Below are 16,673 nucleotides of genomic sequence, written 5' to 3'. Positions count from 1 at the left end.
TTGATACGTAGCTCTCTCCTAATGCATTAGCAAGACTCATCATCCTTATGAATGTTCTCTAATAGATTCGAATGCCATTTTATTATATATACATACAAAAATATGGAAACTATTTCTGATGTGCCTGCACACCAACAAGTTCACAGACTGCACGTTCAACATCCCAATCCACTTTGATCAACCGCTCTCGTGCTTGATCTACTGTACATTGGCCAAAATCAGCGACATAGCGTGCTTTGTGGTCTTGGATGATCTCTGCAACGGTCTTGTTCCATTTAGCTTCAACTTCATGTTCGACCTTTTGTTTATCCTCTTGGCGAATGGATTTGACGAGTAATTCAAACCCGGCTCTGATGGGTCGATGATCGGATGCTTTGACTTCATGTCGTTGATAAAACATGGGCTGGGGTACATTGTAAAAAAGAATTCGATCACACCATGCCGGCACTCGTTTTTTTTCCGAAGAGTCATACGTGTCTTTGCCGACGTTGTACTTGTAGGTAGGATTGAAGGTGATAGGTGCCTCATCGAACATGGCCAATTTGAGTAAAGGATTCCTTCGACGTTGTTGTACCAATTGATCGACATCCAACAATTCCTTGTAAGCCATGCTTTTATCATCCATTGTGAGCCATTCAATCACGTTGTCACGTGTCCATTTATCCACTCGATAGTTGAGATCGCCACTGAAAAACACGTGATCGTGGTCGAGGATGGTGCTGTCATCCATGTATTTCACCAAGGGGTCAAACCTTGCCGACTTTAAGATTTCTTCGGCATCCGCATTGCGATGATCTGCACGTGATTGACCAGCAGCAAGGTGGCAGTTGACAAAGCAAAGTGATGCATCATCGAGTGTGAGGCGAATAGCCACCGCGCCCTTGTTGCCATGGATCGATTTACGCATCACCTTGAGACCGGTCTTGACGACAGCCGATGTTGTATGATTCACCCGTTTTTCCTGGTCTTGTTTTACAAAGATCAAGCTAAAGAGACCCACGAGATGTTCACTCTTGATCAATGTATAAGGCATCTTGAAATTGCTTTGAACCACAGAGGTAAGATAATCGGTCCATGCCTTGTATTGTGGAATGGCAGCCTCCAAAAGAGCTGGATCGACGTCCCATGCATCTCGCTTTTTCCGATTAAAGAGCATCGATTCTGTAACATGACATAAAAGGAATGTATGTAAGACAACAATACATAAAGAGGTAAAACGGGATTATATGTAATGTACACGTACTCGCTGTTTGTCGCTTCGATTCCAGGTCAACAATTTCTTGTAGTCCAATCACTATCAAGTCTGGATCGTCCATGCTCTCGAGCCATTTGCGTAACAATGCATCATCTTCGCCATTGAGATTCTCTGGACTACACGCATCGATGTTCCATGAACACACCATAATCCTTGTAGAACGATAATCGGTAAAACGCTCTCGTTGTTCTTGTACTTGTCGTTCTAAAAGCAAAAGAAGATGCATTTAATAACCACCATGTTTGCTTTTCATCATCATCATTATTATCGTGTTACCTTTTTGATACGCTTCTAAACGACCATCCCATACTTTGACATTGGCATGTGCATCGACGCTGATGACTTGTTCTATGCAAGGCTTATAACAAATACCAAGCATGTTCTCATTTGGAAGTAACTTGATGACAGGTGCTTGATGCGCTTCCCAAGCTTTCACCACAGCCCATGCATTTGGATCGGAGATATCATAGACGTATATCATGCCAGTCTTGTAACCCGCCCAAAGGAAACGGTCATTGGATAATGCCATGGCAGCGATGCTGTACGAGGATACGACGACTTGTTGGACGAGTTCCCATGTGCGTGTACACCAAATGCTAATGATGCCGGTATCATGTGCACAAGCAATATGGGGTTGGTTGTTTTTATAGTGTGACAAAAGGACCATTTGAGTGATAAGACCAAATCCTCTTGGCATTGTTTTGACAGCACATGGCATCCGGACATGGGTACGACCTTGAGAAGAATGCCAAGGAACGAAGCGATAAACGTCGAGTGTCTTCCCACTGGTCATGACAAGATGATAACAATCATTGGCATCATCATCCACAACGACAGCTGCAAGTGCTTGTGGCGTGACTCTGTGATTATAGCCATCATGTGTAATGCCATCCAAGGTGCAATCGGTGTTATTGTTGTTGTGATGGGGTGCTGGCCATCGTCGTAAGGCGCCGGAATCATCAATCGTCCAAATCTCGGTATTGTGAACACGAAGTATTAAGCGTATGGCTGTTTTGTGGGCATGTAATCCTGTCATATTGTTGTTGCCCTTGTTGTTGTCGTGATGATGGTGGGTATCAATAACAGTCAAATGGCCATCCTCAAGGCCTGCCCAAAGGAACCAGCCATCTTGATGGGGTATACGAGTAGGTGCAAATGCCAAACATGTCACTTTGTCAGTCATCTCTTGGTGCGTGGTTGGATTAGGTGTCAAGGTATCGAGCAAATCGCCTGTCATGCTATCCCACATCCGAATGCTGTACGATGCCGTTGCTAATCTTAAATCACTTGCAGCTGCTACTGCCCTTGGTGCACTATGATGCTGTGTTGGGATGATCCTTTTCACGTTGCCGATACATGGTGGACATCGATTAAGAAAACGTGAATGTGGATACTGTGGAGCGGGTGGTGATGGCTCCAAATGATGGTGTGCAACAAGCTTGCGAGGAAGCGATGGTAGTGCAGGCACTAGAAAGGCCTCCAAGTCTTCTCGGAACCCTGGCAAGTGCAATGACCGTGAACGATTACGACGAGGAAGAGGAGGGCGTTCTTCAGGCGATGTCGGAATACCACCCGAAGACGAATGGCGCTTGGTGGGTGTGGTGGTCATTTCAGGTCGACGTGGCGACTCTGTTTCATGTCAAAATAAGCAATGAGATAGATAGTCTCTCGAATGAATAAACGCATGCCTTACCACATGAAGTGCTAATTGAAGGTGGAGGACCTGTTGTTGTTGTCATTGTATTGAGAGAGAGTGGTGGTGGTGGTGGTGTATTGGTGGTATCAAGCATAGTTGTAGTAGCTGGGTAAGAAGGAGGAGGAGTTGGGAGGTCAACGTGCATGAGTGGAGAAACGGATAAAGAGAGCTTCTTGTTTTGTTGGGATTTCTTCTCTCTTTTGGTGATGCAAGATGCAGGTCATATGATGACAACACTTCTGGTTGATGCTCATACCAATGGAGTCGTCTGCATAGACCACCGGCTGCTATCTTTGGATCTCTCACATGCATAACAACGACATCACTTTTGGATTATAGTAATCATGCTGAGTCAAGTGCCATGGATACGGTTGTCATTTCACGTCCTCGGCTTGGTTATTAATAATGATGATGACAGGTGGGCTTGTGTCATTAAATGCATGGATGTGGTGACACCTAGTAGCACGTAATACATCATCGATTGAACAAGAAGGATGTACCATGTAACCAAAGATCCGGCATCTCGTGAATAACTGCGACAAGCCTTCTCACTAACTACCTCGGTATATCGGACAAGAGAAGGTATCTTCATGTGTTACATTTGTCCATTGGTATGCCAATTGTGTAACGTAAATGTTCGGTTGCTGGTTGTACCACTTGTTCTTCTTGATGTCGTTGTGTCGTCCTTTTATTCTCTCTCTCCTCCCCCTCTTTCTTTTACTTTACTCAATCCACCATCACCACCCATTCGTTTGAAACCCCCTTTCCACTCTTTTTAATTACAACCATTATCACGTGATGGTACATCCTCAACAACTCAAAAGTCCTGCTACACCTGCAGAAGAGCTGGCACACTTGCGATCGCAGAATGAGCAACTATGGAGAATCGTCGAGAAGCAGCGTGTCATGATTCACAATTTGCAAAAAGACAACACACGATTGGCGATAGAGAGGGATGGACTTGTTAATAAGCTCAATGCATTCGAGAAGGAACCACGCAGCAAACCAGCGTCTGTAGTTGTAGTCGATGACATGGAAAGTGATCAATCCTTATCACCCGATGGTGTGTCAAGTCCAGTACCTCCACCTCGATCACCCTTTCGAAGAGCTATATCCGATGAGCCATCTTCAATACGATCTCCACCTATTTCTCCCCCTGGATCCACCACCAATGTTGCCATGGAGTTTACATCATCATCATCAACAACTCGTTCACGTGTCAATTTGCTTGAGCAGGAACGTCGGGATCCACAACGAACAATGGAAATGACAGACCGACAACAGGGCTTTGAACATGATGGTGACATGCTTGGTCTCGGCGACATTACCGTCAAAGTTGTGGGCTCCAATCTCAAAACGAATAGCCGTGGCAAAGAAGTTATTTCGTTCACAATCGCTGTGGGTCGACAAAGAACAGCTGATCTTGCTTTCCATGAACTTTGGCGGGTTGAGAAGTTTTATTCAGACTTTTTGGATCTTGATGCAAAAGTATGTACATATAACATGTCGATGATGCCTTGTCGTATTGACTTTTTTTATTTCTACAATAGCTCAAGGCACAATCAAGTCCTGCCGTGGCCAGCAAGATAAGTAAATTGCCTGAAAAAGCTCTTTTCACTACCAATGCTCCGAGCAAGGTTGATCAACGTAAGGCAAGTGTACTAGCATAGATGTGTACTACATCACCCAGATATTGACATTAAATTTAATGTACACGTAGATGGCGCTAGAGCATTATTTGCAGCAAACGTTAATACTTCCATGGGAGGATGTCACCGATCTTTGCGAGTTCCTTAGCAGCAATGTCGTAAAGCAACGCCCTTCTTATAATAAGAAGCGTCATGTAAGCGCCGAAAACAAAGTTTTAATGAGTGATACATTAGCAAAGCATCAATAGACTAAATTCGGGCACTGTTCTTTTTTTACACCATTTGTAGAGATCGGGACACAAGGAAGGATACCTCACAAAACGAGGCAAGAATTTTGGTGGATGGAAGACACGCTACTTTGTTATGAATGGTGACATGATTGACTATTTTGAATCGGTACATTTATCGCTCCGAGCTAAATGAACATCTATATTGACCTGAGACTATAGAAAGAAGGCAACCATCTGGGCACCATTCGGCTTACCAATGCACAAATTGGACGTCAGCAATCCAGTGTAACCACCAACCCAGCATCCCAAGCAGATGGCAATGACGACAGCTCATATCGACATGCATTTCTTCTTGTGGAACAAAAAAGACCTGGCTCATCCAGTGTTTCACGTCATATTCTTTGTGCTGAATCGGACCAAGAACGTGATGAATGGGTGGATGCCATTGTTAGAAACGTTCGCTACGATGACGACTCAACATCATCAAAACAACGATCCAAAAAGGACAAGGCACGCAAATCTTCCAAAAGTGATACATCACCCGAGAACAACAAGGAGTCATCATCATCCATGGATGTAGTAGGTGTTGCCCTGAGTAACCCACCATCATTGACGACAATGGCCGATGGTGGTGGTGTTGTGGACCCAACTTTACAACAACAACAACAACAACAACATACAATGACAGCAGCAGCCGACTATGGACGTTGCAGCCTTGACCACCCTTCATTACCAATTCACCCACATAGCAACATCCAACCAACAACGCCACAACTCGCACACCGTAGTTCCATGATCAATTTTGGCACGGGATCAGACCCATTGGGAACACCCCCAAGGGCACCTTCTCCCAGCTTGGGTAGCAACAACAACAATGGGAGGATATCAGAAGATTGGCAAGAAGATTCAAGCGACAAGAAGAAAACAAAAACAAACCGGATGACCTTTTGGGGTCGAAAAAAGACGACCACCACCACCAATGATAATCCACCGAACCACCATCAACATCATCATCCCCTTCAATCATCATCATCATCATTACAAGCAGAGGCTATCACCCCATCATCAACAACAACAACAGGTTCTCGTACCAGTATTGCACCTACGGGATTACGCGGCTTGTTGTCAAGAGCATCAAGTGAAGCCGATCGTCAAACGATCCAACAGCAACAACGGAGCTATAACAGCAATACAACAAACGCCAAAGGAACGCCACAAGGTGATGCATCGGGTGGGCCCAATCAAGTCTTTGGTGTTCCCCTAGAAGAGGCTGTGCGTGTGTCTCGTGCAGCTGAAGGATATGAGTTACCATCGGTGGTGTATCGATGTATCCAATACCTCGATGCAAAGAATGCAGCTACAGAAGAAGGCTTGTATCGATTGAGTGGAAGCAGCAAAGTCATGAAGACGCTTCAATATGAATTCAACCAGCGAGGTGATATCGATTTACTTGCAAGTGAAGAAGAATACGACGTGCATGCCATTGCTGGATTACTCAAGCTATGGTTAAGAGAGCTGCCATCCAATGTATTGACACGAGAACGCTATCCCGATTTCTTGCATGTGATTGATTTATTGGATCGCAAGGATCGAGTGAATGAGCTAGGACGCCTTGTATCCGAATTACCACTTGCCAACTATACATTGTTGCGGGCGTTGATTGCTCACTTGCTATGTGTGGTGCAACATTCTGATATCAACAAGATGACCACACGAAATGTCAGCATTGTATTCTCACCCACCCTTGGCATCCCTGCCATGATTTTCAACCTCTTTTTGAGTGAATTCAACTATGTCTTTTGGACCGATGAAAATGGTGAAGCAGCACCACGTACCATTGATGGTGCTATTACAACAACAACAACATCATCTTCAACGATACCTGTTGTCACGGAGTTGTCACCAGCCCCCAAAAAAATGATGAGGAAGCCAACCTTGAAGCTACGTGAGGAATCTGGGAGAACCAACCGCAACAGTGTCAGCTATGTGGATGGCGCACCAGCTGCTATGGTGGATCTGGAGCGTAATAAAGATGGTAAACTACATCCCCTTGTTCCCCTAAATAATGCATTGCATACTCAATTGTTGTTGTTATTAGGTCCTCTTGTCCTGGATGATGAAGATGAAGAGGGTGACGAGCTTACTCTGCAGACCCCATCACAAGATCAACCCATATCGCCGACAACGACAGCAGCAAGGATAAACACCCAACACTACTATCCTACTACTACTTGATAACACCCTTCAACATACTACTAGCGTTACAAACTATACCAACCATAATAATAATAACAGAAAGGATTTTATTATACATCTATACGACAAAAGTAAGGGAAAAAGTGAATGAGAAAGCGGGTACATGACATTATGCAATGCACTCTATCACTGGCGAGAGAGTCTACATATATATATACACGCACACGCACACACACATACATTGTCCATCTTATTCCCTACCCCCCTTTTTTCATTTTCTTCCCTTTTTGTTGCGAGCCTCTTGTTTCCTTTTACATATCTCCCTCTTTTCCTCTTGTTCTTTTCGCTGTATTCTTCCTGCACCTCTTAATGGCTGGCGACGATTCTGTCATTAACTTCGTCATCGGCATTTTCGTCTCATTAGGTAACGCTGCAATCACCTGCATATGTCCTACCCATCGCAACGATACTAAATACTAAATACACCCATAGGCGCTTCATTCTTGGATGCTCTTGGGTTGAACCTCTTGAAGCTGGATCACGTTAAAGAAGCTCAAAAGTCAGCGAGTGAACAACGATCCGACTGTGGCAGACCACTGTGGCACATTGGTTTATACACCTATATTGCTAGTCAGCTCATCGGCAGCACGATTGCTCTTAGTACGATCCTAGGCTCTTTGTATGTGTGTTGATAAACAAAACTAATCTTTTTTCTTTCATCATCATAGATTATCTCAGGACACAGGTAAACGAAAAAGAACATATTTCATGCCATTGGCAAGGAAACCCTGTGTATGTGTAACCGTGATACTAAAAAAAAAGTTACCGGTTGTATGTAGTGGGTTGCTCCTTTAGGAAGTGTTGCGCTCATCTACAATTTTTTGTTTGCCAAAATCCTGGTGGGCACCAAAATCACTCGAAAGGATGTCCTCGGGACATGTGTTGTTGTCGCATCTGTCATTTGGATTGTTGTCTTTGGTGGCATGTATAATGGTGATGACCGTAAGTGATCGGAAACAAATACCGACATGCATAATGATGATTCACCCGCATTAACCGCAGTATTCTGATTATTCCACCATTACATAGCTGAAGACACTATATCATTGGAGAACCTCAAGCAGTTGTTTACAAGGCCCATCTTTATCATTTACTTTAGCGCTCTCAACATTTTGACACTCTCGGGTCTCGTGTTCGCTATTTGGTCCCGATGGCTCCTCAATGATGACTCCAGAAAGAGAAACAGCCAGCTCTTTTTCAACATGAAACCAAAAAAGATGCTAAGGGTGGTGGGCCTCATGTTCAGTCTTGATGGTGGCATGTTGGCTAGTGAAACCTTGTTGCTTGCCAAGAGTGGGTAAGTGCAACTTCTCGCCCCTTCATCATAATCATCAACATGCCAACATCCACCCACTAATCATTCATTCGTTCCTTCTTTATAGTGTCAAATTATTCACACTTTCTGTCAACTCTCAAGTCAATCAGTTTACGGACAACACAAGTCGCTTCATTTTGCTTGCTTTGGTGACTACAGCAATTCTGCAGGCAGGTTAATGTCCAGTTTTCTTTACTGGAAATAAGGAGATCGTCCCATGATTAACGCCATTTATAGGTCTATTGTCTCAACACTGCTCTTAAGCTGTATTCATCCGTGGTGGTTGTCCCTGTATTCTATGGCACTTATACAGCCCTTGGGTTGGTGAACACAATCATTTATCTTGACGAGATTGGCAATTACCCTGGTTGGGCCATTGCCCTTGTTTTTATTGGTATTGGCGTCCTCGTATATGGCGTATACCTTCTTAGCTCTAAGCCTGATCCATCTCATAACCCTGACCACGAGGACCAGGAGAACGGCCACAGTGGTGGTGATCATGACCATGTCGATCAGGAGCATGATATTATAGGTCTCGACCCAAATCGGCAACACCATGACGACGACGATGTTGATGACGATTTACAAGTGATCCATCATACTAAATCATGGCCCTCAGCACACGATGAAAAGAATGGACATGGTCGACTATTTCATGCAGCATCATCTCCCTCCCTTACGTTTCCACAACAACAACAACAATCATCTTGCTTGAATCCAGTAGTAACAACAACACCAGCAACCACCTCACCACCACCGCCTACTACGATTGTACAGGTTCCACCAAAAAGTAGAGTGCCTCGATGGTTTAAACGTCGTCATCGTCATCAACAACAACGGTCTGCAACAAGTAGTAGTCGTATGCCATCATCAGCGTATATAGGTGGTGGTAACCACGTTGACGGGGGAACCGAAATGGCCGAGTTGCCTGACGACAGGATCAAGCCATAGATCACATTCTCAAACAAAAACATCCATGCAACGCGTTCTTTCTGTATTATTTGGTTTCAATGTTCTTCATCTTTTATTTCCCTTTTTCCTTTCTTGTCGCACATACAACACCATCACGCATCCAACAACGCAATTACACACACACACACACACACACATTTATACTCGCACATTCTTTTAATCTTTGGCATCTTCTTTTGTATCTACTTTTTTTTTACTTGAAGAATAGTTCAGACAATGACTATTTTACAACAATGTAATCCAAAGTGGTAGAATTGTAACGTCGTTTACTTTTTGGGGTGAGCACATGTGGCATTGTCAGCATCATCATCATATAAAGTGGGTTTGTGAGTGTGTGTGTGTGTGTGCGTCTCCGCACATAATTCCACTGACATGTGAAATCCCAAAAGCTGGTGGTTGGGCGTTACATAAACTTGATCGCTTTTCTTCTCGCTTCTTTATTCCTTTCTTTTTCCCCATTCATTGAACCTGACCATGCGTGAACGTAGTAAGCTTTTGACGACGCCATGGAGCGAATGCTGATTGGGACAACAACGCCTTACTGATGCCACCGTGTTCTTTTCTTGTTTCAGGCACAGCATTGACTCGACGAGTGCATTGGGCAGTTTGGGCGGTTATGCCTACGGTTCTCTCGGCTCTTTACCGGAAACGAGGAGGATTCTATTATCGTACAACGGCATCGTTGGTGTGCATGGCAGCTATTGCGTTATATGGCGTATTGGCTTCACTCACTTTACCCTTGGTCGGCAAAGCACATCTCATCAATTGGTCGGTGGCACGTCTTTATTATCACATTGCAGGCTTTTTCACTGGTATGTCAGCGACCATTGAAGGCAAGGAACACATCCGCCCTGAACGACCCAGTGTCTACGTATGCAATCACCAAACGAGTATGGATGTCTTGTTCATGGCAAGCGTGTTCCCCAAGGCAACTGCTGTGGTGGCCAAAAAGTCCATCAAATATTACCCTTTCCTTGGATGGTACAGTAAGTCTCTTTCTTGTTGGATCAAAATCATACATACATTCCAATGGATAGAGCTAATCCTTGCATTTTAGTGACTTTGAGTCGTGCCATCTTTTTGGATCGAAAGAACCGCAACAATGCTATCAAAGAAGCGCGTCATGCAGCTGAAAACATCCACAAGAAAAAGGTAATTGGGATACATGGATATCAGGTACATGAAGCGAGTCGCTCGCTCACAACAACAACAAATATAGACCAGCGTATTTCTGTTCCCTGAAGGTACCCGTGGCCACGCATCAAAGCTTGATCTTTTACCATTCAAAAAGGGTGCATTCTACATGGCTGTCCAAGCACGTGTGCCCGTTGTCCCTATTGTGATTGCCAACTACAACCATTTATACGATTCAGCAGCTAAACGTTTTCAACCAGGCAATGTTAGGATCAAAGGTAAGAGTGTGTGTGCGCTGATTATAGCTTATATTGTTGTGTTACTCAACCATGATATGATCCGATTCTTCCTCTCTCTAGTGTTGCCTCCCGTCGACACCACCAATGTACAAGAAGACTCCGAATCAGTGGATGCCCTTGCCAACAATGTCCGAGACATGATGCTCACCACACTCAAAGAGATTTCTATACCTCCTCCATCATCACTACCATCTTCATCATCATCACCATCTTCATTACCATCTTCATCTGACGAATCAAGGAAATCACAATGATTCTACTCGCCACCATCACCACCATCACCCATTTATCTGTACTATGTATAACTTATTTGATGTCAAAATATAATCGTAACTTGAATCGTGTATACGTTAAACGGATAAATCCACGTTATCATTGCATGGGATGATACAGCTGAAATAGATAAAGTCATCTTGAAAATGTTTATGCTTCTTAGTGGGAAAAAGGGGAAATACGCTGTAAGGTAGCACTACATGGGCTAGTTGTTTTATGCGTGGATAACAGAATACAAAAAAAAAGACAAATAAAAGGCATTGAAAACTACTCGAATACATCACATTCCAATAATACGTTAATGACACAGCATATGCAATAGACAATGATCATCCACCATCCAAGCTCCTTGTTGATACAATATCCATTCAAATTGACGACAACCAGCGTGCTCAAAAGCACAATGATGAGACCTGTGCTGGATACCAGGATGGATGGTGCAATATCAAGCTTGTATGGTACACCAGTCTTGAGCGCTTGATACGTGGAAGAGATGCCAACACCAAGCACCATATCTATACCTTTGATTAGCCCAAAGCATGTGGCATCCTTGTTATCATCATTGACTTACTGAGAAGGGGACCAGCATAACATGCTGAAATAGCCATTGTTGGAAAGCCCATCTATAGATCACACGAAAATTTTAGCTTTGGCGTTTAATTCAATGAGACGTTTCGTTACATTACCTTAGCAATGGCCGTGTTTGCCACCAAGTCACCAATGCTGTTGCCCTGTTTCCAAATCTTAGTCGCATAGCAACATAGACCAACCATGCTTGGATACTCACAAATGCAAAGATGGTCAACCCCATGATAGCATCACTGATATTAAGAATCGTCCCAAGAGCTTGTAATAGGCTGACCATTTCGTTGGCCAATAAAAAGATCCAATGGAGAGCAATGATAAAACCTGCAAATGAGACCATCCAGAACCATGATGGTTGTTCTTGGCTTTTGGTGGTAAAGAGCACAAGGGCCGAAAGCATAGATCCAAGGATGGTACCGATAAATATATATTGAGGGGATATGAAGCCGTTGACTATTTTCCTTCAATCAGCATCTCGTCTTTGTTATATATACCCTATCCTAGTTGGATATGTTTGATTACTTACGTGCCATAACGATAAAGATAAACGTGGTGGCAAGTATAGCTTGGGTTGCCAATAGCCAGCGACACCATGGTGTCTTTTCTTCGTTGATGGATCCATCGACCATATCTTCTCCCACAGATAAAGTTTCAACCACGTCTTCGTCTGTACCAGCTGCAGTGGGCAAGCGTCCTTTGTGTGAAATGGTATCGCCATTTTCATCATCCTCTTGTGTTACCACTTGAATGTCATCCACTTGAGCATCCTCAGCTACTGGCAAAGTCACTGTCAACATCAAGACCACAGGGGCAGCTACCAAAGAGCTCAATTTGGCAAAGGTGGTCTTTTCATCCCAATTCTGCAAGGTTGGAAAAAGCGTAGGAAGGACATCGTCAAATAGACTATCAGGGATAGCTTTCTCAAGAAGAGAAACCGGTCGAGAAGGGGATGTTGATGGTGCTTGTAGTTGTGGAGCTGATGGTAGTTGCGGGACACGAATAGCAATTTCACCTCCTTGGGGCGAGTGATGATGATGGTGTTGATGATCCTCTAGCAGGGTACCATTGGTTGTAGGAAGACGAATTTCAGGAATAGCCGCTTTGCTGTTTTGGTTTTGTTGATTGGTGGAGATGTATGTAAAGTAGTCTTCAGCAATACCCGTGCTGCTGTGTGTGCTATCTGGCGTGGTAGCGGTGGTGGGAGTCGTATGACGCATACCCGTGGGCATCAGACGATCACCCACTGTCGAAGATCGTGTACGACCTTGAGCTCCTGATGATGATGCTGCACTCAACAAGCCAAGAGATTGATTGGATCTTCTTGATGAAATGTTCCCCCAATTGGATATATCTCTTCGACGATTGACCGTACTGCTTGTGCTGCCTGTGCGTCGTATGGTCGTTACTTGTTCTTGAAACTACATCTCATTAGCTTCACGAATAGCATGATCAAATGTATGTAACTTACTTCGATAGCACTAAAGAGAGATGTTCGAATACCAACACGAGGTGTCATGGCATGTCGCGAAAGACGAGTAGAAATGGAACCATTCGTGCTTGTTGTGCGTGGTACGTTCATACCATCAATATGCAACGATGATCGATAAGATGAATTTGATGATACTGGACGAATGATGTGACCAAGATGGGATTCATGCGATGAAAAAGAATGTTGTGATGCAAAACCATGGATAGGAATGTTTAGACGAGGAGGCTTTTTGCCAGCTAAAACGAATGCAATAGAAATTAGTTCTCTTGTACAAGTTGGCTTGATGTCTCTTTTTGGGCGCTTACCTTCATGTTGTAACAAACGACTTGCTTCTGTCAACTGATCCTGATCGATGCCGCTAGTAGCAGATGACTTGTATTCAAGCTTTGCAGGTGTTTCAGATCCAGGAAGTTGAAATGCACCAAAGACAACCACGAATACGTAGGTCACATAGAACGCGATCAAAGCCATGCCATGGTACCAGAAGATACGTTGATGATACACGATCCAAGTCAACATCATGACAGCACCAGCAAGGAACGATGCATCACGCATAAATGTGATCCGCTTGGATTTGAATGGCCGAATAATGCCCATGGATCCTGATACCACCGATACCAACAAAAAGGCTGCCCCTATAAGTTCACCAATAGCCAACGACCCTGATCCAGAACTCATCGCGCTGTAGGATGATCATTTCGCTTTTCAGTGGTTACTTTTCTACCTTGTCCCCCAATCTTTATGGTTCCTTACCTAAACGTGCTAAAGAGATCTGTGCTGCCATTGCCGAATGCCAATACCGTGACTCCGGCCTATGGAACATTCCTTAGTTCTTTGCTTGTAATACCTTCACACACACACACACCCCTTGCCAACAGCAAAAAGTGGATATACATACCATACTTTCAGATAGTTGCAGTTTGGCGGATATGGTTTGTAGATTGGGGCCTGTGGACCAAAAAGAAGAATGATAAGGATGGCCATCTCGATTATGCATAGACGTAGAGAGCACGATACAAACAAAAGAAATCGGATGCCGCCACACTGACAGCGCCAAAGAGCATCAGCAGACCAGTGACCTAACAACGTACATCGATCATTCGTGAGCAATAGTGTGTGGTTGGGCCCATGCGCATGTGTATGCAAGCAACAGGTCGTGATTGTAACAAATAAACAAACAAAAAGTAACTCACCAATAGCGTCATTGATATAGGTTTCCATACTTCAGAGCAATAGTAGAACGCCAAGTAGACTTTGCTGAACCCTTTACAAGTCTTCATGACAAAGGCACATTGATCCGGATGCCGCTCAACATGAGTGCACTATTATATTCAAAGTATTATGTATCCAATGATGATGTTGATACTATGGGATGATCTCTCTCTATATATACCTACCTCTTTGTGATGCGATGATAATAGATCCAAGGAAGCATGATGATCGGATACGTCGATACCAGAGGAGGATGGCGTTGTTATGAAATGGGATAGGATAGCGAATGAAATGAAGCAGACTACGACCAAGAGTGCCGGCCGTCTATTGAGTTGCACGGACATGACATGTATGTGAGAGAAGAGTAAATGAAAAAAGTGAGGAAAAGAGTTGAAGAAATCCAAGAAAGAGATTCATTTGCTTTGTGGATGGGCCCCTTCCGCCTCATTTTGCGCTCAACAACCACCCCCCCCTTTTCTTGCATACCGCATGCATATATATACACACATACAGTGAGATAGCTGCTACCTTGTCGTAGTAATGGTCGTGTCAATGCAACGAATTGCTCATGCCATGTCGTCTCCATTGGATAGTTGATTGACTTGGGTGTCCACAACGTATTCGCAATTGGGGAGGATCGTTGGAAGAAGCGTAAGTAGTACTGGAAAGGAATGGGAGCAAAGAAAAGAAGTGGCGCAAAAGGGGGTTAACTGCAAACAAAGAGATACTTTTATGCAAGATAGACAAGGAGCTCCTCCATTTCGTTTCCCTCACATACAATGTGCCACGACGTCGGCGGCGTAACACCTAATTGACATTCATCATCATCCACTCTCCCATCGATTGATCACGTGCAATGATATCCAATAAAAGTGTATGTTGTTTCCGGCAATCCCTCATGATCAGAGATAAGGCAATTTATTCAACAACCTTTAGAACTTCATGTTGTGGGGGAATTGGCCCTTCTTCAAAGTGAAGCTGGACTTGAGGTAGGCAATAAGAAGGGGTTCCTTGGCAGCAGCAAGGATTTCCTTGTCAACAGCCTTTTGATCAGCGACCTTGTTGTCAGGAAGAGTGACCTTCTTGGGCTACACATACATATATCCATATGAATATCCAATCCTTCATCATCCATTCATTCATTCTATGATACTTACAGTCTCACCCTCGAGGAATTCCTTCTTGGCAGCCTTAGCATCCTTCTTAAAGTAGGCATCGTTGAATTGATCAACCTATCAACAACAACAAATAAATCACTTAATGCCAAACTCTAACACAATGTTGATGTAAGATGTATGACATACCTTAACCTTGCTGACATCGACCTTGGTGGAAGTAGCAATGACATAGGCTTGGTTGACACGACGAAGAGGAACACCGTTAACCTTGAAGGGACCGGTGACAAGCAAAAGACCACTCTCAAGTTGCTTCAAGAAAACAACACGCTTGCCACGGTAGCGACCAGCAAGCAAGATAAGAACGGTACCAGGAGTGATGGACTTGCGAAGAGGAGCAACCTTGGGGGACTTGCGGGAAGCCTTGGGTTGAGGAACATCTTCAGCAGGGTAGAAACGAGGAGCCTTTTGAGCAGGAATCACACGCTTGCCACCATTCTTGGCACCCTTGACTTCAACAGTCTTATCGGTAGCGGTAGCCTTAGCAGGAGCCTGAACACCCTTCTTAGAACGCTTGTGAAGAGCCTTCTTGGCGTACATGTTCGAACGGCTGTAACGGGCGACGCCGGGAACAAGGAAGCTGTTGCGAGGGGCGTGTGCCATTTCTTTCGTATATAACCTCTACAATGGTGGAAATAGAAGGTTGCCATTAATTGAACATGGTTCCCCAATATCGAGTGTTGCTATGCATCCATCCATCCATCCCATTTCATCCATCAATACATGAATCGATCCATTCATCAATCAATCCATCCATTGTTCTCTCTCTCTCTCTTTCTCCACGCAAGAACTGCTTCATGGGGGGTGTTGGGTGTATGATAGATTACCTTGAAGGCCGGAAAAGAAGGAGGATTGGTGTGATGAGAGCCTATCCAATTAATTGCACTTGGGGAACGGAGATCAACTGCCGACAACCCAGCGCATAAGCTTGTCTCCTCCCCCTTTGTTTCTCTTTTGACTAGTACACCATATGCACACATCAATTCTTTTACTACTCCTCCTAATAAAAAAAACATACTACATTGATCAACGCTCAATTGGAATCTTTCCCGGTCGCTGTCAAAACATGAGCTTGTGATCATTCAATATCTCTATGTCGGAACCACAACTGCCACTAGTTCGCATATCAAGGC

General features: G+C 44.1%; 6 protein-coding genes across 6 annotated transcripts; 3 read left to right on the top strand and 3 right to left on the bottom strand.

Annotated features, from left to right (window-relative positions):
• Positions 1-109: 109 nt before the first annotated feature.
• Positions 110-3,045, bottom strand: O0I10_004001 (uncharacterized protein; the record flags this gene model as incomplete). Its single annotated transcript, XM_058484067.1, has 4 exons — positions 110-1,161; positions 1,244-1,459; positions 1,532-2,884; positions 2,949-3,045. The coding sequence occupies 4 exons, from the start codon at positions 3,043-3,045 to the stop codon at positions 110-112; spliced, it is 2,718 nt and encodes a 905-aa protein (XP_058345055.1).
• Positions 3,046-3,749: 704 nt separating this feature from the next.
• Positions 3,750-7,065, top strand: O0I10_004000 (uncharacterized protein; the record flags this gene model as incomplete). The annotated part of the gene is made up of 6 exons (XM_058484066.1): positions 3,750-4,439; positions 4,502-4,603; positions 4,672-4,794; positions 4,889-4,996; positions 5,050-6,865; positions 6,929-7,065. The coding sequence occupies 6 exons, from the start codon at positions 3,750-3,752 to the stop codon at positions 7,063-7,065; spliced, it is 2,976 nt and encodes a 991-aa protein (XP_058345054.1).
• Positions 7,066-7,395: 330 nt separating this feature from the next.
• O0I10_003999 (uncharacterized protein) lies at positions 7,396-9,352 on the top strand (the record flags this gene model as incomplete). Its single annotated transcript, XM_058484065.1, has 7 exons — positions 7,396-7,450; positions 7,519-7,686; positions 7,755-7,771; positions 7,866-8,028; positions 8,116-8,383; positions 8,469-8,550; positions 8,639-9,352. The coding sequence occupies 7 exons, from the start codon at positions 7,396-7,398 to the stop codon at positions 9,350-9,352; spliced, it is 1,467 nt and encodes a 488-aa protein (XP_058345053.1).
• A 565-nt stretch (positions 9,353-9,917) lies between these two features.
• O0I10_003998 (uncharacterized protein) lies at positions 9,918-11,060 on the top strand (the record flags this gene model as incomplete). The annotated part of the gene is made up of 4 exons (XM_058484064.1): positions 9,918-10,359; positions 10,431-10,525; positions 10,593-10,785; positions 10,867-11,060. 4 exons carry the CDS (start codon positions 9,918-9,920, stop codon positions 11,058-11,060), a joined length of 924 nt encoding a protein of 307 aa, XP_058345052.1.
• Positions 11,061-11,346: 286 nt separating this feature from the next.
• On the bottom strand, positions 11,347-14,709 carry O0I10_003997 (uncharacterized protein; the record flags this gene model as incomplete). Its single annotated transcript, XM_058484063.1, has 12 exons — positions 11,347-11,594; positions 11,651-11,702; positions 11,766-11,810; positions 11,867-12,117; positions 12,191-13,082; positions 13,133-13,389; positions 13,459-13,835; positions 13,907-13,965; positions 14,052-14,101; positions 14,175-14,232; positions 14,347-14,475; positions 14,551-14,709. The coding sequence occupies 12 exons, from the start codon at positions 14,707-14,709 to the stop codon at positions 11,347-11,349; spliced, it is 2,577 nt and encodes an 858-aa protein (XP_058345051.1).
• Positions 14,710-15,297: 588 nt separating this feature from the next.
• O0I10_003996 (uncharacterized protein) lies at positions 15,298-16,520 on the bottom strand (the record flags this gene model as incomplete). Its single annotated transcript, XM_058484062.1, has 4 exons — positions 15,298-15,453; positions 15,523-15,597; positions 15,670-16,161; positions 16,368-16,520. The coding sequence occupies 4 exons, from the start codon at positions 16,518-16,520 to the stop codon at positions 15,298-15,300; spliced, it is 876 nt and encodes a 291-aa protein (XP_058345050.1).
• Between the last annotated feature and the right edge of the window lie 153 nt (positions 16,521-16,673).

This window comes from Lichtheimia ornata (genome assembly GCF_029851405.1).
Source record: "Lichtheimia ornata isolate CBS 291.66 chromosome Unknown scaffold00014, whole genome shotgun sequence".
Classification (NCBI taxonomy): Eukaryota; Fungi; Mucoromycota; class Mucoromycetes; order Mucorales; family Lichtheimiaceae; genus Lichtheimia; species Lichtheimia ornata.
This window is presented reverse-complemented; position numbering and strand designations above follow the sequence as displayed.